At 43.7% G+C, this 21973-nt stretch overlaps 1 protein-coding gene across 3 annotated transcripts in view; it reads left to right on the forward strand.

Annotated features, from left to right (window-relative positions):
- LOC309541280 (uncharacterized protein) overlaps positions 1-21973 on the forward strand; it is a 123030-nt gene that overhangs the window by 47246 nt on the left and 53811 nt on the right. The window contains exons 1-3 of one of the 3 annotated variants that reach the window (XM_082238946.1): positions 1119-1561; positions 2555-2727; positions 5242-8747. In XM_082238946.1, the coding sequence (XP_082095072.1) occupies positions 5365-6945 (1581 nt within the window). In that variant the 5' untranslated portion in view covers positions 1119-1561; positions 2555-2727; positions 5242-5364 and the 3' untranslated portion in view covers positions 6946-8747. Of the gene's footprint in view, positions 1-1118; positions 1562-2554; positions 2728-5241; positions 8748-21973 lie in introns of those variants that run through there. The other 2 variants (XM_082238947.1, XM_082238942.1) reach the window with 2 other exon arrangements.

Consider the following 21973-nt stretch of genomic DNA (forward strand, 5'->3'; position numbering starts at 1 on the left):
TGCTGGCACTAATTGCGCCCCCGCAAGAGATGGGAGTTGCCCCCCCAATCCCATATCGCCCCGTCCTAGCCACAGGACCTCTGTCTTCGAAGGATTTAGCTTCAACCGGCTCCCACGTAACCATCCAGCCACAGCTTCCAAACATCTGGTCAGTGTGTCTGGGGCCGAGTCAGGATGGCCATCCATCAACAGATAGAGTTGGGTGTCATCAGCATACTGATGGCAACCCAGCCCAAAACTCCGAACAAGCTGGGCGAGGGGGCGCATAAAGATGTTGAAAAGCATCGGGGAGAGTATCGCACCCTGAGGCACTCCACACACCAAGGAGTGGCGCGATGACAATTCCCCCCCAAGCGCCACTCTCTGTCCCCGACCAGAGAGAAACGAGCGCAGCCATTTCACCTTCATTAAAAGGTTCTTTAATTCCTCCTCACTTTCTACCCTCAAGATTGTGTCATCTGCATATCTGAGGTTGCTGATTTTTCTTCCGGCAATCTTAATTCCGGTTTGGGATTCATCCAGCCCAGCCTTTCACATGATGAATTCTGCATATAAGTTAAATAAGCAGGGAGACAATATACAGCCCAAAGAACCATAATAGTATTTACCCATCCCCCCAGCTGCAAGACTTTCCTGGGCTTCTCCTTTGAATGCATCAGGATTCAATCCACCACCCCGATGGATTTCTGCCTGGGGCATGTGCTGCCCTTGATCGCCTCCTGCCTCCTAAGGGATTATGGAGTCAGGGGGAGCCCTGGATCCCCCAATTCCAGAGGAGCCATTAGGCGTTGGAACCCAGGAAATCCGTCAAACCGTTGAATGTTGGCGATTATTTGAAGCTTTTTCAGTTTTCTATACAGTATTGGGTAGTCGGAGGACACAGTCCGATTCATGGTATCCGCTTACTGCTACATTTTTATAGACTTTTTTCTGAGTCTCTTTGCTGTTGTGCATGGAAGGTGCCTGTGTCAACGGTCATTGTCCTGGCCTTAGTCAGAGGCTGCGTTGGGGACTTGGGGTTTTTGGGGAGTCGTTTAACCCCTCCCCCCATTCCTGGTGCACCAATACCTAAAACAGGGACGGATCTAAGTTCATGGCGTGGGGTGGGGGAGGGAAGGATTTTGCAATGTAAACACTGTTTGTGCGGGACCCCACTTTGCAATTGGATTGCCGGGATCAGCCCCTCTCCCGCTCTCCAGATCCCCAGAAAGAGGAGGGGAGGGGGAATCTTCCTCTCCTCCCCCCTCAATTCTTTCCCTTCCTTCCCAGCATATCACTCTCTCAGCCCTTCCCGCACTACCCCAAATCCCGCCCCCAGACGTTGCTCCTCTTCCTTCTCCTTCTCCTCGCAAGTCTGCTTCTATTCTGGGAATGTGGGGTGTGAGCCCCCCTCCCCCCCCGCCTGCTTCTCCCGGAAGTGGAGCTTCTGCGCCGAATTGCTGCTCTGCTCCATAGCTCTAGGGGCGCGCGCTTTCGGAAAGGGGAGGAGGGGCGGCAGGGAACCCCCATCCCCGTGGATGTTGCAGGAAAGGAAAGGAGAATCGGGAGCGAGGACAAAGAGGTAAAGGGATCACGGGGGGAGGAGGGGGGAGAAAAGGACCCAGGGACCCCTCGCCAGCTCCCCAAAGCGCCTTCCGTGGGCCCCACGGGCAGGGCCTGGATCCCTGGACGCGTGCTGCGAAGGGGGCTTTCCTTGGCCCCTTAGGCGCCTTGGCAGAGGCGGACATGGGGCCCCCTCCCAGGGAGTCCTCACGAGGGCTTCCTTGCCCCGGAGCGCTGTGGGGTTCGCGGGAAGAGAGTAGGGCCATGAAAGGTTTAACGGGCGCTACAGACGCCTGGATAGAGACCCCACCCCCGTCCCTCCCCATCTCGTCTTGGGGTGGCCCCTCCGGATGGAAAGATGGGGCGCGCATGGCGAGGGTTGGGCCGGGCCAAGGGGGCCTCTGGGTGCTGGGGAGACGCTGGAGAGAGGCAGGGGGTCGAGGAAGTGGGGGGAAGGGAGGGGAGCATCCCAGCAGTATTGGGGGGGGAGAGCTAGGAAGACCAGTCTTTGGGTCTTCATCGTGCCTTCCTCGGGGAATCTCCGGAGGGGCCGCCTTGGCTTCTCCCTCCCTCCCAGGAATGGGCCACCCCTTCAAGGCGACCAGAGAGGGATCCCTGGAAAGGGGGGTCCAGTCCCCCCTCCCCTTCATTCCTGCAACCTCCATCCTCTTCCCACCCCATAAGCCCCTGCCCTGTCCAGACACAGCGCTTCTGCCCAGTCCAACCATTGTTCTCCCTGGAGAGGAGAGGAAATCCTGAGAGGAAGAGGGGAGGGGGGAGGCCTTCTCAGAAGCGGCTCTTGGTTTCCGCAATCCCACCCAGGAAGCAGCCAGAAACCTTTTCCTCTCTCTCAGGCTTCCATCTTTATTGTCTTTTCCACTGCCTGGTTCACTGAGAGTGAGGATAATGTACACCTGTCATCAGAAACAGGTGCAGAGTCCATGGAATGGCTCTCAGGATTGATACAGAAGTTGCACCTCAAAAGCATTTCTGTTCCTCTGATTCTTTGTAGGCAGTGTCAGAGTGACTGACAAGCTGAGATACAATCCTTCAGCATCCGATGACAGCGACTGCATGAATCTTCCCAGTCAAAGGACCCATTTTCATGATAGACAGTGCCTGTGGCTGGAGGCTCTACACACAGGGTGTGCCAATACAGGCCAAAGACTGCCAGTATTAGCACAGGTGAGGTGTGTGACCTTCCCAAATTTACAGACTCTATGTGAATGAGAGTTTGTGGGTGGGATTATACTTTACGGCAACCCTGTGATTTTATCCACCCATAACATTTCGTGAGCTGATATTGCCGTACGAATTCCAAAATAACTTTTAAAAATCACAAGATGATGACGATGATGATGATGATGATAAAAATAAAGTTTTATTTATACCCCACCCTCCCCAGCAAAGGCCGTGCTCAGGGGGATGATAAGAATAATTGCAGTATTTATAGCCTGCCCATCTGGTTGGGTTTCCCCAGCCACTCTGGGCAGCTTCAAGTACATAAAAAAGACAATAAAACATCAAACATTAAAAACATCCCAATGCAGCTGTCTTCTAAATGTCAGAGAGTTGCCCATTTCCTTGCCCTCTGAAGGGAGGGCATTCCATAGGGCGGGAGGCCCTCTGCCTGGTTCCCTGGAACTTCACTTCTGCCAGCAAGGGAACCAGCAGAAGACCTTCGGAGGCGGACCTCCCTGTCCGGACTGAGCGATGGGGGTGGAGACGCTCCTTCAGGTCCACAGGGCTGAGGCTGTTTATGGCTTAAGGTTGCAGATCTTTTTCCTCCATAACGATCTCCAGAGCAATAATTAGCAGAGTAGCGAAAAATGCTCAAAGGCAGCAAAAAAATAATTCAACTGAGAAATGTATTACAGTGGTACCTCTGGTTGCGAACGGGATCTGTTCCGGAGGCCCATTCGCAACATGCGCAGAACACAAACCACGTCTGCGCATGTGCAGGTCACGATTCACTGCTGCGAATGCATGTGACATCATTTTGCACGTCTGCGCATGCGCGAGCGGCAAAACCCGGAAGTAACTGGGTTGCCATGGGACACAAGACAGAAATGCACAACCTGAAGCAAACGTAACATGAGGTATGACTGTACTGAAAACAAATAAGCATAACAGGATCCAAAAAATAGCAAAAATGTAACTCACAGTAAAACCCAGAGCATACCAAAACAGCACTCAAGTAAGAAACAGACAAACAAAGTAGAGTAATATCAGAATATGAAGTGGGAGCAGGCGCATTTCAATACTGCAATTTATATATAATTCAATGCCAGAGTAACCCTGGGACTAGATAAAAGGCCTCCAGATGGACGTGCCCCACCTGCCCTTCACTTTCCTCTTCAGCACGGGCAGAATCTGCCTTCTGGACTGTGGGATTCATGGTTATTCTCTCCATCCACCAGGGCTTGACTTCAGGTGCAGCAGAATTCCCCAGCCCCCCAAGGATTTGAGACCCATCAGCTATCCTCACCTGGTTTAGCCGGCTGGTTGAAGCCGTTGCTTGAACCCCTGTTGCATGCTGACAGCTTCTGGAAGCCACAGGTGAGAGCTGAGTGCAGGGTGGGCATCAAGGGTGGAAAAATGACCTCAGAAGGTGCAGGACATGTCCCCCACCCAAGGAACTACTTATCCCAAACACCCCATGACATCTACATTCAGGTAGGTAGCAGTGTTGATATGACGCAGTTGAAATAAAAAATTACAAAATATTCCCGTAGCACCTTAGAGACCAACTAAGTTTGTTCTAGGTATAAGCTTTCGTGTGCATGCACACTTCTTCAGATACACTGAAACAGATGTCACCAGACCTTTATATATCATGGGAGGTGGGGGTTTTCCTCAGAAGGGTACTCCTACTACGATCTCCCACTACCCTTCACTATAAGAGGAAGTGTGCATGCATATGAAAGCTTATACCTAAAACAAACTTAGTTGGTCCCTAAGTTGCTACTGGACTATTTTTGTTACTTTTTTTACTTCAGCTGTGTCAGACCAATATGTCTACCTACCACTAAGTACAGTTATCTCCTTGCCTTGAATATCCTGCTTTTCAGTGCCAGATTAGGATAGTCCTCTGTCAGAAGACAAGCACAGGATCAGGCAGCACATCATCATTATAAAGAACCATTGGGGTGGGTGTTTCCGCCTGGGATTCCCATGTGCCAGCTGCTTTGCTTCTGCTTCTCCTGCTCTCTCCATGCAATGTGAGTCATGTAGACAGAGGTCCATCTCCAAGAATGGGAGCTTCCCTGAGCACCCATTCAGCTGATTCCAAGCACCAAGCCTTGTCACTAGTTCTCTGACTGACCCAGGCCACAGTCCCTGGAAGAGATGAAGGCCTGGGTCTCCCAAAATAGTCCATATGGACCTCCTGAGGTCAGTGGGACTGTGAAGGTGATTCATGAAGATCTAGAGGTGGAAATGGGGGAACCACTTGATTTGAAAGGCAGTCTCAGAGGACAACAGCATTCCAAGGTCATGCTGTGTTATTAAAGATGATTGAGGATTATGAAAGGTTCCTGATGCATTACTACCATTTGACATCATACCATTTTCATTTCCTAAAAATTGGGAACCTGGCTAGGACATGGGAGAATGTAGGAGATGTTGAAATAAGAGAATGTGCTAATGGTGGTTGATGTGTCCATTTTTTCTGTGTTCTCTTTCCTGAAACCCAAACAGGATTTCCTTTCTGCCCACTCTGAAAAAGGTGATGGAGGAGACAGAATTGCAGGGGACAGGGCACCCTTTGTTTCATTAGGAATAGCCATTAAAATGTGTGAAATGTGGAATATGCTTCACTGAATGAGCACACATAGTTCACATCAACGAACACAAAAAGGAAAGAACCCATTTAAAGGTGTGGAGTGCGGAAAGAGCTTCTCTTTCAATGCAAAACTTAGAACACACCAGCGGACTTACAGAGAGAGAAAACGTTTTAAGTGCAGGGAGTGTGGGAAGAACTTCAGTCAGAGTGGACACCTCAATATACATCAACGGACACACATAGGGGAGAAACCATATAAATGTATGGAGTGTGCAAAGAACTTTAATAGTAGTGGAAGCCTTAGAAAACATCAACGGACTCACACAGGGGAGAAATCATTTAAATGTATGGAGTGTGGAAAGAGCTTTAGTGATAGTGGAAGCTTTAGAACACATCAACGGACTCACACAGGGGAGAAACCATATAAATGTATCGCGTGTGGAAAGAGCTTTAGTGATAGTGGAAGCCTTAGAAGACATCAACGGACTCACACAGGGGAGAAACCATTTAAATGCATGGAGTGTGGAAAGGACTTCAGTCAGAATGGACAACTTAGATCCCATCAACGGACTCACACAGGGGATAAATTATTTAAATGCATGGAGTGTGGAAAGGACTTCAGTCAGAATGGACACCTTAGATCCCATCAACAGACTCACACAGGGGAGAAACCATTTAAATGTATGGAGTGTGAAAAGAGCTTTAGTGATAGTGGAAGCCTTAGAAGACATCAACGGACTCACACAGGGGAGAAACCATATAAATGTATCGAGTGTGGAAAGAGCTTTAGTGAAAATGGAAGCCTTAGGAAACATCAACGTACTCACACAGGGGAGAAACCATTTAAATGTATCGAGTGTGGAAAGAGCTTTAGTGAATATGGAAGCCTTAGGAAACATCAACGGACTCACACAGGGGAGAAACCATTTAAATGTATTGAGTGTGGAAAGAGCTTTAGTGAAAATGGAAGCCTTAGAACACATCAACGGACTCACACAGGGGAGAAACCATTTAAATGCATGGAGTGTGGAAAGGACTTCAGTCAGAATGGACACCTTAGATCCCATCAACAGACTCACACAGGGGAGAAACCATTTAAATGTATGGAGTGTGAAAAGAGCTTTAGTGAAAATGGAAGCCTTAAAAGACATCAACGGACTCACACAGGGGAGAAACCATATAAATGTATCGAGTGTGGAAAGAGCTTTAGTGAAAATGGAAGCCTTTGGAAACATCAACGGACTCACACAGGGGAGAAACCATTTAAATGTATCGAGTGTGGAAAGAGCTTTAGTTATAGTGGAAGCCTTAGAACACATCAACGGACTCACACAGGGGAGAAACCATTTAAATGCATGGAGTGTGGAAAGGACTTCAGTCAGAATGGACACCTTAGATCCCATCAACAGACTCACACAGGGGAGAAACCATTTAAATGCATGGAGTGTGGAAAGGACTTCAGTCGGAATGGACACCTTAGATCCCATCAACAGACTCACACAGGGGAGAAACCATATAAATGTATCGAGTGTGGAAAGAGCTTTAGTGAAAATGGAAGCCTTAGGAAACATCAACGTACTCACACAGGGGAGAAACCATTTAAATGTATCGAGTGTTAGCTTCCGGGTTAGCGCGATCGGCTAATGGCGGATTCCCTCCGAGCTCCGGAGGGAATCGGCTTGACAGGGGGCTGGGTCTTGCCGTGCCGGCGACACGGGGACCCTTAAAAACCACGGGCACGGAGCCCGTGGACATGGTGACTCGGCGGGCACCGTTAGCGCCCTCCCGACTCATGAAGGAGCCTTTTTAAAGGCTACGGAACGGGTGCCGGGGAGCGGCGTGGTGCTGTGAGTCTACTGCTTCCCCTGCCGAGCGAAGCCGCATGCCATTTGTCAGAGAGCGCTGACTTCTTCCTGCTAAAATTTGGACTTAAAATCAAGAACAACAACCCGTGACTAATTTGGAAATTGGATTACAAATAATTCGGTTTTGGATTTGGTACGAGCGGGGGAGGTGAAAAAAAAAGGGAAGTCCGTCTCCCCCCTATTGTAAACAGTTTAAAGCAAGGATCTGTCAACTAAGGTTGCGAGAAGAATTGTTGTGATTGGATAAAAAATATAAATTCCACGGATTTAAAGGACTAAGCTAATGTGCTGGAGGACAAGAGTTCATTTGTTTGGATTAAGTACCACTTTTCTCAAGCCCGGGAGTAACCCGTGAAAAGAGCCTGCTGAGGATCTACAGAAAACTTTTGACAGCTGTCAAATTAGCTGTCAAAGTTGGGAAAAAGCGAAAGCTTAAATTTTAACCGGTTATATTGTTACAAAATATTGAAAGTAAAGAAAGACTGATACAAATAAATCTGACTTTTGGATCGGAAGGGAAAAGAATACTAAGTAACCAGAATCCCTCTAGGGGGGATTCTTGGACATTACAAGAATGGAACTAGGTCGGGAAATACGAGCTGACTTGCAAGAGCTTATCTTTCTCGTGGGAAAGCTGCGAGAGATGAGCGAGCAAGGCCATGTTTTGTCTACAAGCCCCACAAAACCGAAGTTAACAGAAAATATACCTACTGAGTTGGAAAGGGACTTGATGCTCAAAACACAGGCAGCTGGACAAGAAATGAAATCAAAGATTGAAGAGGAGGAAAAGACACCTGCTGAACAGGAGGAGCAGAAAGAAGGGATGGCTGAAATGTTACAGAAGACAAAAGAGAGCCGGAGATCTGCCAAGATGAACTCTAATTCGACCAAGGTGAAAGCTGGACTATTTGGGACATATAGACTTAAGAAACAGAGCTGGAGCTCCACCTTTAAACAAGTAGGCATGGCTGGAAGAAACATGGTCAGCACTGAGAAGGTACCTCTTCGACCTTGGATATTTAGTATGAGAGACCTCCGAAGAAGCCGGCTGAAAGGGACTGAGATAGATTTGAGAGCCTTGGACGTAAGGTCACCAGGCTAAAAAGATGGACTAACTGGACTTTGGTTTGGGACTGAAACCGGGGAGAGAAGGGTGGGGTTTAGAAGTCCAAAGGCGGCCTGATTCTTACTTTGCAGTGTAAAAATTATATGTTCTAAGAATGGGGAATCCGTGGATGGGAACTAGGGACAGCCTTAGGAAAGGTATCTCTTTTTATGTTTTTATATCTCTTTTCTCTTTTTTCATATATGATTAAGGTATATATTTTAAAAATTGCTAAATAAACTAAATTAAGGATAATAATGAACTAAGGTTTAAACCTACTATAAAGAATTATATTAACAAATTATGGTTAAGTAAATTAACAAATTATGGTTAGGACACTAAGGATAAAAACTTGTTTGAACAAACAACTGGAGTTGGAATACAATAAGGGGAGGCGTGGGGAAGTCATGAAAAGAAGTTATTGAAAATGAGACCTAAAAGGTGGAATTTTTTTGTTGTTTTTTGTGTTTTCTTTTGTTTTTCTGTTTTGTTTTTTGTAACCTTTTGAAACTTTAATAAAGATTATTAAAAAAAATGTATCGAGTGTGGAAAGAGCTTTAGTGAAAATGGAAGCCTTAAAAAACATCAATGGACTCACACAGGGGAGAAACCATTTAAATGTATCGAGTGTGGAAAGAGCTTCTGTCAGAGTCAAAATCAACAGATTCACGGACAGGACAGGAATAACTTTAAGAGTTGAAACCCCTCAAACCATCAACAAACTCAAAGAGGAGAAGCAGTTTAAATGAAAAGACTGCAAACAGTGCTTTATTTATAACGGAGTATTTAAAGTACAGGGATTCGAGTGGCGCTGTGGGTTAAACCATAGACCCTAGGACTTGCCAATCAGAAGGTCGGCGGTTCGAATTCCTGTGACGGGGTGAGCTCCCGTTGCTCGGTCCCTGCTCCTGCCAACCTAGCAGTTCAAAAGCACGTCAAAGTGCAAGTAGATAAGTAGGTACTGCTCCAGCAGGAAGGTAAACGGCGATTCCGTGCACTGCTCTGGTTCGCCAGAAGCGGCTTAGTCATGGCCATATGACCCGGAAGCTGTCCCCTGGCTCCCTCAGCCAATAAAGCAAGATGAGCGCCGCAACCCCAGAGTTGGTCACGACTGGACCTAATGGTCAGGGGTCCCTTTACCTTTACCTTTATTTAAGGTATATCCAGGGACTCTCACATGGGAGAACCCATTTAGATGTATGGAGTGTGGGATGTCTTCCTCTCAGAGTCCACTCTGAGCATTGAACTCAGCAGGAAATCATTCCTAAAAGCATGAGGTATATGCAAACTTCTGGTGTTTATATGTAGAACTGTATAATAATGAAATAATGAAGGCAACATCTCAGAATAGTGAGCATAATTTTATATGTAAAGTATCTTTGGTTTATGCACCAAACTCTGTCCCCCCCCCCACAGCATGATCTCCAAGCACTGCTTCTTCACCAGAATTTCATCGTTGCCTCCTGCCCTGTGCGTTCTGAAGAAAACTTGAAATACTGAAATTGAATGGGAGATGTCCCCCCAAGCCTAATTTCAAGAGGGGGAAGGAGGCTGCAGGTACCAGGGAAATCTCCTGGGGGGCCCATCTTCACTCATGAACCCCATGGGGCAACCCCAGAGCTCCTGCCCATTCTGGGGTTTGAGGAAGCAAGCATTTTTCCATAGTCCCAGAAGTTTTTATTCAATCATGCTACTCGGGAGTTTTCCTACCAGAGGACCACAGTGTTGTGGCTGCTGTTGTTGTCATGGACTGGCTGGGGGGGGGAGGCACCAGTTGGGGGACCCACAAGGGAAGAAGGCTCAGAGCCTGGGGACTGGTGGTGGGATGAGCAGAAAGGAGAAAATGGAGCAGACCGGAAGGGGAGGTGTTGCAAGCTGAGGAGGAAACAGGGTTTGGTGAGCGGGAAGAGTCTGGGGCAGAGAGCAGTTCAGGCTCAGAGGGAGGAGAGAAGGGGGCCAGGAGACCCAGAGGAGGCCGGCTGCTGAAGCATCCAGGGAGACCCCCCCTCCTGCTGCGACTAGCACATGCCTTTGCGTCTGGCGGTTAGAACTCTTAGAATGTGGGGATCCCATTTTTCAAGCAAAGCCATAACCAAAACAAAAACCCGCCAGCCTTTTCCCAGGTCTTTCCTGACCTCACTGTCATTCGTCTTCTCTACGAAGGACTCTACAAAGTCCTTCTCCCTCTTTTTCCCATAGGGTCCCACCAACCTTTTCTGCTTCTTACACTCTAGGGAAAAGAGTCCCTTTCCTTTTTTTTTTTTAAAAAGATATTTATTGAAAGTTTTTAAGATATAACAAAAAAAGAAAAATAAACATACAAAATAAAAAACAGTTAAAAACACACATTAATTTTCAGTAACATAAGTTCCGTACACTTATTTCCTCGGACCTCCTCATACCTCCCTTCTTTGTATTCCAGTTCGATTTGTTAGTTCAGCAAATCCTTACCATTAAACTTTTACCCATTTGTGAAACCTTTATATATATATATCTCTTAAAGCATTAGTTTAAGTTTCGCTTAGCATTAGCTTAGTTTCTATCCAACATCCTTCTAACATTCATTAATTTTACAATATTTTTGTAAATAGTCTTTAAATTTCTCCCAGTCTTCTTTCAACGACTCTTCTCCCTGGTCTCGGATTCTGCCTGTCATTTTTGCCAATTCCATGTAGTCAATCACCTTCATCTGCCATTCTTCCAGGGTGGGTAGATCTTGTGTCTTCCAATACTTTGCAATGAGTATTCTTGCTGCTGTTGTTGCATACAGAAAAAAAGTTCTGTCCTTCTTTGGCACCAATTGGCCGACAATGCCCAGGAGAAAGGCCTCTGGTTTCTTCAGAAAGGTATATTTAAATACCTTTTTCAATTCATTATATATCATTTCCTAGAAGGCCTTAATCTTTGGGCACGTCCACCAAAGGTGGAAGAATGTACCTTCAGTTTCTTTACATTTCCAGCATTTATTATTGGGCAAATGGTAGATTTTTTGCAAGCTTGACTGTGGTCATGTACCACCTGTATATCATTTTCATAATATTCTCTCTTAAGGCATTACATGCCGTAAACTTCATACCTGTGGTCCATAACTGTTCCCAGTCAGCAAACATAATATTATGTCCAACATCTTGTGCCCATTTAATCATAACAGATTTCACCATTTCATCCTGCGTATTCCATTTCAACAGCAAGCTATACATTCTTGACAAATTCTTAGTTTTGGGTTCTAAGAGTTCTGTTTCTAATTTTGACTTTTCCACCTGGAAGCCAATTTTCTTATCCAAATTGTATACCTCCATTAGATAAATTTATTGTCATTGTCCGTATATACACAGTATACACAACAACGAAAATCAAACACCCACCCAAAGACCGGGTTCACATATACATTTGCACGTATCTCCAAACTCTCATCCTATTTAGACATAATCTATAAAACATAACATAATCCAGAATAAAGCATGACCTATTAAAAACATAACATAACCTAAAACCTATCTCATTCCTTCCACTCCCTACTTACTAAACATTGCAACTGGCCCTGAGATCATTATTTAGTGCAATCAGAGCTCTTGGATAGAAACTATTCAGAAGGCGTGTGGTTCGTGTTTTCATTGTCCTATATCTTCTGCCCGAAGGCAATAGTTCAAAGAAGTTGTGAGCAGGGTGGGTGGGATCTCTCAGAATATTATGTGACTTCTTCAAGATGCGAGACGTGAAGATCTCATCCAGGGTTGGTAGTCGGAGCCCAATAACGTTCTGGGCAATTTTAATTGTTCGCTGTAAAGCTTTTTTATCCGTTTCAGAGCTGCTCCCATACCACGATAATATACTATAGGTTAGGACACTCTCGATGGTACTATGATAATAGGACAGAAGTAGGTGCTGGGATAGATTCAGTCCCCTGAGCATTCTCAGGAAATACAACCTCCCCTGCACCTTCCTCACAACCATATTAACATTTGCAGTCCATGAGAGGTCCTCCGAGATATAAATGCCCAGGTATTTAAAACTACCAACCCTCTCCACTTCCTCGCCATTTATGTGCAATGGTAACAATACACTTTTCTTTCTCCTAAAGTCAATTATGAGTTCTTTGGTTTTTTTGGTGTTAAGCATAAGATTATTTTCTTTACACCATTGAATTAACCCCTGTACTTCTTTCCTATAAGCAGTCTCATCGTTCTCACTGATGAGCCCCACCACTGTTGTATCATCCGCAAATTTGATGATTGTGTTGGACTTATACAGTGGGGTGCAATCAAATGTGTACAGAGAATAGAGAAAGGGACTTAGCACGCATCCCTGAGGGGCTCCTGTGCTTAATACTAGAGTAGAAGAATAGTAAGGTCCCATTCTCACTGTCTGCGGCCTATCAGTCAGGAAATTCCTTACCCACAGACAGATCTTCTGATGTATACCCAAGTTGGTCATTTTAAGAAATAACCTGTCTGGCAGAATTGTATTGAAGGCAGAACTGTAGTCCACAAACAACAGCCTTGCGTAGGTTCCCTGTCATTCTAGATGACTCAATACAGTATGGACGGCGATGGAAATAGCATCATCAGTAGATCTGTTTCTTCTGTATGCAAACTGGAACGGGTCTAAAGTGGATGGAAGATGATACGGAACGGGGGGGGGGGGGGCAATGTCTTCTTCACTACAATATATTTGCTCAATTTCTCTAGGACTCCATCACCCCTCCCCTGTCCTCCATAATCTCTCAAGTAATACTGTCAAAATCCTGTTACAATGTATCCACTCTGTTTCTGCTTTTGCTCTCTAGTACAGAGTGGCTTAGAAATCACTGAAATCTTCAAAAATTGATATAAAATCAGCCGTGGTTCTGATCTGCTCGTTCTCGGTGCCATTCAACTCAGTTCCCCTTGGACTCCATGATGCTGTCCCTACTTCCATAATCCCCAAAGCGGCAGGTCACGTACGCAGGAACTTCTTAATCCTGTCAGATAGTTTTGCAAATCCTTCCTTCGGGCAATACTAGGTGACAGACGATGTATATTCCTGGCCCATTGTCTTGCCACCACCGGTACTCAATAAATGTGTATCTATGTATATTTCCCGCTCCGCATATCCCCCCTCCCTCATCCGAAAATGCTAATTAATGTAATCCCACCTTTTCATAATGTATTCATGACGTGTAAAGTATATTCATGATGTAACTTGTGAAACCCAACCTTCCCATAATGTATTCGTGACGTTTCATGCACTGTATTCTGGGACATGGAGGGAAATCTCAAAAGTTCATGCCACCCCTTTCTCGCTGTTCAATCTCGCCTTGAACCTGTTGCGCAATAAACTTGGATCTTCTGCAGTTTGCTCCTGCGTCCGGCTGAGCTCATTTTCTTCCGCAGGGACCCACGGACTTAGTCCGATGAGCTGGGTGGCAGAGTAACCCCGCACCCAGAATTTTTCCGTAACAGAAGACTAGCCTTAATATAATCTAGCACCAATCTCTCAAAACATTTCATAACAACAGATGTTAAGGCTATTGGTCTATAATCATTGAGAGATACCACCACTGACTGCTTGGGGACTGGCACTATAATCGATGTCTTCAGGCAGGTAGGGACATAACCCTGCAACAGGGATAGGTTGAAAATGTCCGTAAATACGCCGGCTAATTCTGCAGCACAGTCCCTAATAGCCCGTCCCATGATTCCATCCGGTCCAGCTGCCTTCCTGATGTTAATGCTCCGAAAGGCACGTTGTACGTCACAGGTCTGTAATAAAAGTGGTTGTCTATCAGTAGTAGTTTCTGATAATGTGCTGGTGGCCAATGCTGTAGTGACAGTAGTTCCAGTTCCCTCCTCAAAGCGGCTAAAAAATTGATTCAGTTGATCAGCCAGGTGCGCACTGCTGCTAGCCAATTCGTTTTTAGTATTTTGCCCTGTAATTTGTCTCAAGCCTTGCCATACTCGACGAGGGTCGGAGCTCTCAAAATGTTTTTCGATCCTCCGGCAGTACATAGCTTTGGCGTTCCTAATGCCCTTTTTCAATTTGGCTCTAGCTTCTCTATACCGCTGCACATTACCAGAGTGAAAAGCAGCATTTCTTGCCTTTAACAGAAGATACACATCCCTGTTTAGCCAGGGCTTGTTGTTAGGGAACACCCGTATTTGTTTGGTGGTAGTGACAACATCAATGCAGCTTTTAACGTAAAACAGTACTGTTGAAGCATATGTGTCCACATTATTCTCCTCAAAAAGCGACCACTCGGTGCTCCGAAAGCAGTCTTGGAGTTGCTCAGATGCACCTACTGGCCACACTCGTATCTCTCTAGTTGATGGTCTAATTCTGCGTACGAGAGGTCTATATGATGGTATCATAAGTAAGGATATGTGGTCTGACTGCCCCAAATTGGGCAGGGGCTTGGTCTTGTATCCATGCATGATGTTACTATATACTCGGTCCAAGGTGTTTCCCCCCCTAGTGGGACAATCAACATACTGGTGGAACTTAGGGAGCACAGTCCTTAAATCGGCTCGGTTGAAATCACCAGCAACCACAAGTGCTCCATCCGGGTGGGCCCGCTGCTGTCTGCTAATAGAATTATCTGATAATAGTGAAGCCAGTCTCTCACTTTGTTTTTTAATTTTTCAAAACTCTGCAATTTCAGTTTATCTCCTTCTTCTTCCAAAATCTCACAGTATGTCGGCCATTTGGCCTCCATATTAAGCCTTTTCAAAGCTTTCGCTTCCATTGGTGACAGCCACCTTGGGGTTTTATTTTCTTTTTTAAAAAGAATATTTATTAAAATTTCACAAATTAAATAGACAAACACAAAAAACAGACAAACACAAACCAAATAACAAGTATAATTTCAAACCCTTATTTTCTTATAACTTACTTCTCCGACTCCCCCATACCTCCCCTTTCTGCATTCCAATTTCAAATTTTAATTCAGCAAATCCTTACTCTTAATTTTATCTAGTTTGTAACCTTTCTTTTTTTTTAACTTAATCCTTACAGCTATAATCCACTTAGTTTCTAAACCAACATCCTTCTAACATTCATTAATTTTGCAATGTTTCTTAAGATAGTTCTTAAATTTCTTCCAATCTTCTTCCGCCGTCTCTTTTCCCTGGTCTCGGATTCTGCCAGTCATTTCTGCCAGTCCCATATAGTCTATCACCTTCATCTGCCATTATTCCAAGCTGGTTAGATCTTGTGTCTTCCAATACTTTGCGATGAGTATTCTTGCTGCTGTTGTGGCATACATAAAGAATGTTCTATCTTTCTTTGGCACCAATTGGCCGACCATGCCCAAGAGAAAGGCCTCTGGTTTCTTAAGGAAGGTATATTTAAATACCTTTTTCATTTCATTATATATCATTTCCCAGAAAGCCTTAATCTTTGTGCATGTCCACCAAAGGTGAAAAAAAGTACCTTCAGTTTCTTTACATTTCCAACATTTGTTATCAGGCAAGTGGTAGATTTTTGCAAGCTTGACTGGGGTCATGTACCACCTATAAATCATTTTCATAATATTTTCTTTTAAGGCATTACATGCCGTAAATTTCATACCGGTGGTCCACAACTGTTCCCAGTCAGCAAACATAATGTTATGACCAATATCTTGCGCCCACTTAATCATAGCTGATTTGACTGTTTCATCCTGCGTATTCCATTTCAACAGCAAGTTATACATCTTTGACAAATTCTTAGTTTTGGATTCCAACAGCTCTGTTTCTAATTTTGACTTTTCCACCTGGAAGCCAATTTTCCTGTCCAATTTATAAACCTCCATTATCTGATAATAATGAAGTCAATCTCTCACTTTGTCTTTCAATTTTTCAAAACTCTGCAATTTCAATTTGTCTCCTTCTTGTTCCAGAATTTCCCAATATTTCGGCCATTTGGCCTCCATATTAAGCCTTTTCAAAGCTTTCGCTTCCATCGGTGATAACCACCTTGGGGTTTTATTTTCCAATAAATCCTTATATCTTATCCAAACATTAAACAATGCTTTCTTCTTGGGGTTTTATTTTCCAACAAGTCTTTGTATCTTATCCAGACATTAAACAAAGCTTTCCTGACAATATGATTTTTAAATGCTTTATGAGCTTTGACCTTATCATACCATAAATATGCATGCCATCCAAATACATTGTTAAAACCTTCTAAATCCAAAATGTCAGTGTTTTCAAGAAGTAGCCATTCTTTCAACCAGCAAAAGGCTGCTGATTCATAATAAAGTTTAAGGTCTGGCAGGGCAAATCCACCCCTTTCCTTTGCATCTGTCAGTATCTTAAATTTTATTCTAGGCTTCTTGCCCTGCCAAACAAATCTAGAAATATCTCTCTGCCACCTCTTAAAACAATCCATCTTGTCCACAATTTGCAATGTCTAAAATAAAAACAACATTCTCGGCAATACATTCATTTTTATCACAGCAATTCGACCCAACAGTGAAAGCTTCAAATTTGACCAAATTTCTAAATCTTTTTTCACTTCAGTCCAACATTTTTCATAATTATCTTTAAATAAATTCCCATTTTTGGCTGTCATATTAATTCCCATGTATTTCACTTTCTTTACCACAGTCAATCCTGTCTCATTCTGAAACCTATCTCTTTCGATCGGTGTTAAATTTTTCTCTAAAACCTTGGTTTTTAAGGGAAAAGAGTCCCTTTCCATTGGATGCCTGGCAGCCCAGTGCCAAATCTGGCTGCTCCAGGGAGAAGGGAAAGGAGCTGTAAACGCCTTTGCGCTCTGACACGCACCAGTCACTTCCTCCCGGATCTTGGTGCTGCTGGTGCAGCTGCATTTACGAGAAAAAAAGAAATCTGAAACCGAGCCCAAGTCCCTTGCTATCCAAAGTGGCCACTTGGACCAGCCTTGGGGCGTCTTCCTTGGGAAAAAGGAAAAGTTTCAGATCTCAGGTTCCCCAACAGGGAATGAGAGCTTTGATTGGCGTTCTCCCCTTGCAGTTCATTGCCTCTCTAATTGCAGAACCCCAATTCTCCCGTTCTCCCCTCCCCCTCCTCGCTACCTCTTGCCAGGAAGGCTGGGAGTGAAGACCATAAGCAAAAGAGACAGCAAAGGATGAGAATCTGGGTTGCTGGGTGTTTCAGAGAATCCCGCCCACAATCTTCTCCATTCCTAGACTCACGTCCGCATGCGCTGCTCCTGGCCATCCCAGGGTCTTCTTCTTTTTTTTTAATATGCTTTTTATTATTAAGTTTTCATTTTAAATACACCAACAAACAAATATATCAAATCTTTTTACATCCATCTTACTTTATGCTCCATAGAGCCATTGACTTCCCTCCTTCCCTTCCCCAGGTTTTCTTATTCCAATCCTTAATTCACAGTTCCATTAATAAAAGACTAAACCATGACATAAGATTTATTTCAGTTTTGCTAACGTCTTCAGATTTCTACAGTTCTCACTTATATAGACCATAAATTTACTCCATTATTTTTGGTACTTTGTTTCCTCCTGACTGCGAATCCTATGTGTCAGTTTTACTAGTTCCGCGTACTTGACCAACTTTGTCTGCCACTCCTTTACAGTCGGTATCTCCTGTGTGTTCCACTTTTGGGCTATCAGAACTCTGGCTGCTGTTGTAGCATACATATATAGACTTTGGTCCATCTTCTTAATATCCTCTCCTATCAAACCTAGCAGTAGTTCTTCAGGCTTTTTTTGGGAAAGTATATTTAAACATATTTTTTAATTCATTATAGATCAATTCCCAAAACTCTTTCATTTGATCACATGTCCACCACATGTGGTAAAAATCAGCGTCCTTTTCTTTACATTTCCAACAGATTTTGCTGCTCGTCCTGTACATTTTTGCTAGTTTGGTGGGAGTAAGATACCAGCGATAAACCATTTTCATTACGTTCTCTTTTAAAGTAGAGCATGCAGTATATTTTAAATTCTCATTCCAAAGTTTAAGCCATGCATCATATTCTATATTATGCCCAAAGTCTATTGCCCATTTATCAATTCATCTTTTGTATTCCATTCTAATAAGAAATTATACATTTTTGAGAGTAGTTTGGTCTTGCTTTCTATAATGTCAATTTGGAATTTCAATTTCTTATCTTCAAATCCTAATTTTTTATCATCCTTAAAAACATCATTAACTTGATGGTATTGCAACCATCCTGTCAATTTCTCCTCAATACAATTATAGGGCTTCAATTTCCATCCTTTCTCAGATTTCATCAAAATCTCCTCATATGTAGCCCATCTCCCTTCCATATTCCATTTTTTTACTGTTAACATTTCAACTGGTGAGAGCCACCACGGTGTTTTCCTTTCTAGCAGATTCTTATTTCTGTCCCAGACCTCATATAGGGCACTCCTTATCACATAGTTTGTGAAACCTCTGTGCACTTTCACTTTACCATACCAGGGGTAGGAGTGCCACCCATATCTGTTATTATATCCCTCCAGATCTAACAGGTCTGAGTTTTCCAGGGTTATCCAATCCTTTATCCAACACAGACAGGCCGCTTCGTAATAAAGTTTCAAATCAGGTACTGAGAACCCCCCTCTTTCCTTTCTCTCTGTCAGTATTTTAAATTTAATTCTCAGTTTTCTCCCTTGCCATATGAAGCGCGAGAGAACCTTTTGCCATTCTCTAAATTGTCCTATGCCTCTGATTATCGGAATCGTTTGGAAAAAAAATAGCATCTTTGGTAATGTATTCATTTTGATCGCTGATATTCTTCCACTTATGGACAATTTTAATCTATCCCATACTTCCAAATCTCTTTTAATCTCTTTCCACACTGCTTGATAGTTATCATTGAATAAGTTTATATTCTTTGCCATCTTCCAGATTCCCAAGTATTTTACTTTTTTAATCACCTTAATTTCACTTTCTTCTTCCAACCTTTCTACCTCATTCATTTCTAATTTTTTTGACCAGCATTTCCATCTTTGTCTTGTTCAATTTAAATCCTGCCAATTGTCTGAATTTTCCCATTTCTTCCAATGCTTTTTTAACACTTTCCTGAGGTTCATCTAAGGTTAAAGCGGACACGGAGCAATGGATCCAAACTACAAGAAAGAAGATTCCACCTAAATATTAGGAAGAACTTCCTGACAGTAAGAGCTGTTTGACAGTGGAATTTGCTGCCAAGGAGTGTGGTGGAGTCTCCTTCTTTGGAGGTCTTTAAGCAGAGGCTTGACAACCATATGTCAGGAGTGCTCTGATGGTGTTTCCTGCTTGGCAGGGGGTTGGACTTGATGGCCCTTGTGGTCTATTCCAACTCTATGATTCTATGATTCTATTCTATGATTCTATAATGCTAAATTGTCTGCATAGGCCTTAAGTTTAAATTCTTTAACACCTATTTTAACTCCATTTATCTCTGATGTTTATCTCAAATAATTTGCTAATACCTCTAGAACCATAATAAACAATAGCGGGGACAGTGGGCACCCCTGTCTGGTACCCTTTGTGATGTCAAATGATTCTGTCAAGGCATTATTCACTATTAGTTTTGCTCTCTTTTCTGAGTAAATTGCTTCAATTTCTCTCAGGAAGGAACCACCAACCCCCATCATCTCCATACTTTTCTTCATAAATAACCAAGATATATTATCAAATGCTTTTTCAGCATCGATAAACATTAGTGCAGCTGGTTTATCATTTCTTACCTCTAAATATTCCAATGTATTAATAATATGTCTTACATTATCTTTTAATTGCCTGCCTGGTAAAAAACCTCCTTGGTCTTTATGAATTACCGTATTTTTCGCTCTATAACACGCACCTGACCATAACATTTACATCGTTTTTAGAGGAGGAAAACAAGGGAAAAAATATTCTGAATGAAATAGTGGACGTATCATTTTTGTGCTTCATGCTGTGGCCACAGACATGTGATCTGATGGTGAATTTGGGGTGACCCAATGCAAAAATCCTGAGAATCCCTGTGGATCCATGCTTTGTAACCACGTTTTTGCACCATTGCAGCCCCAGGCAACAGTGGGTGCGTGATTTTTGGGGGGCAGGCTGTAGCCATGGACATGCTATGTGCTCTGATGGTGAATTTTGGCTGACCCAATGCAAAGATCCTGAGGATCCATGTGGACCCATACTTTTTAACCACGTTTTTGCACCATTACAGCCCCAGGCAACAGTGGGTGCATGATTTGGGGGGGGGCAGGCTGTAGCCATGGACATGCTATGTGCTCTGATGGTGAATTTTGGCTGACCCAATACAAAGATCCTGAGGATCCATGTGGATCCATGCTTTGTAACCACGTTTTTGCACCATTGCAGCCCCAGGCAACAGTGGGTGCGTGATTTTGGGGGGGGGCAGGCTGTAGCCATGGACATGCTGTGTGCTCTGATGGTGAATTTGGGGTGACCCAATGCAAAGATCCTGAGGATCCATGTGGATCCATGCTTTGTAACCACATTTTAAGTGGGGAGGGAAGGAAAAACACAGAAGGCTAAGAATGCAGGAGAGGGCTATAACGTGAGGAAAGGAAGGCAAAAGTTTCTCCCCACCCACCCACACAAGCCAGCCAGCGCTTGCTCTCTCTCTCTCTCTCCCTCCCACCTGCATGTTTTCCGGCTGCCTGATATATATATTTTTTTAACTGCCTTGACAGAAGAAAGCATTTTAACTGCATTAAGAACTATTTAGCAGCGAAACCTAAGCTTTGCCATCCCTTAAGAGGTACAGACACTGTAATCTTCCAGATCGCATGAATTTACAGGCAAAACACTGTTTAAGGATTTCATCCTTTTAAATTGAAGAAAGCATATTTGAATGCTGTGTGTCCCCAAAAACAAAAAGCAGGAAGTCAAATCAGAATTTTAAGCTGAACCTGTAATCTCTCTTCCCTTCACAAACATTATTCCCTCCGGAGCACAGAGAGGAAAGCAGACACTCTGCTTTCCCCTCTTCTTGCCTGGAGGGGAGGGGCTTTCCCTGCTCTTTGTTCCGTTTGAGCAAACACAGTAACGAAACAGAGGAGGGTGGGCAGTAAGACCCTGAGGCAGAATGCAGGAAAGCAGCCGCTTCCTCTTTTCAGGTTTCCCTTCTCCGTGAAGCCCGATTTGTTTTTTGTCTGATTTTTCGGCTCCAGGGACCACACATTCGCTCCATAACACGCACAGACATTTCCCCTTCCTTTTTAGGAGAAAAAATCTGCGTGTTATAGAGAGAAAAATACGGTAGCTCATTTAATATTATTTTCAATCTGTTTGCCATAATGTCCGCAAATAGTTTGTAATCATTATTTAACAGTGATATTGGTCTAAAATGCTTAACGCTCAAATGATCTGTGTCTTGTTTGGGGATCAACATTATATATGCCTCCTTCCAGGAATTTGGTATTTTTTCCTCCTTGTAGAATAGAGTTCATTACTTCACAGAGAACCGGTATCAACTGTTCACTCAGTGTTTTGTAATACTTTGAGGTAAGCCCATCCGGTCCTGGGGCTTTACCTTGTTTCATCCTCTTTATTGACCTTTGGATTTCCTGTTTTGTTATTAGGGCATTTAGTTGTTCTCTTTCTTCTTTATGTGTTTCCAAGTATCTCTTTATTTTATTTATGTCTTCCTTTTCTTTCCTGTAAAGTTCCTTATAGAATCCTTGGAAGGCTCTTCTTATTTCTTTTGGGTCTTCCGTCAATTGTTCTCCTATCCTAATTTTATTAATTATATTTTGACTTTGAC

The sequence above is a fragment of the Podarcis vaucheri genome, assembly GCF_965113315.1.
Source record: "Podarcis vaucheri genome assembly, chromosome: 10".
Lineage (NCBI taxonomy): Eukaryota > Metazoa > Chordata > Lepidosauria > Squamata > Lacertidae > Podarcis > Podarcis vaucheri.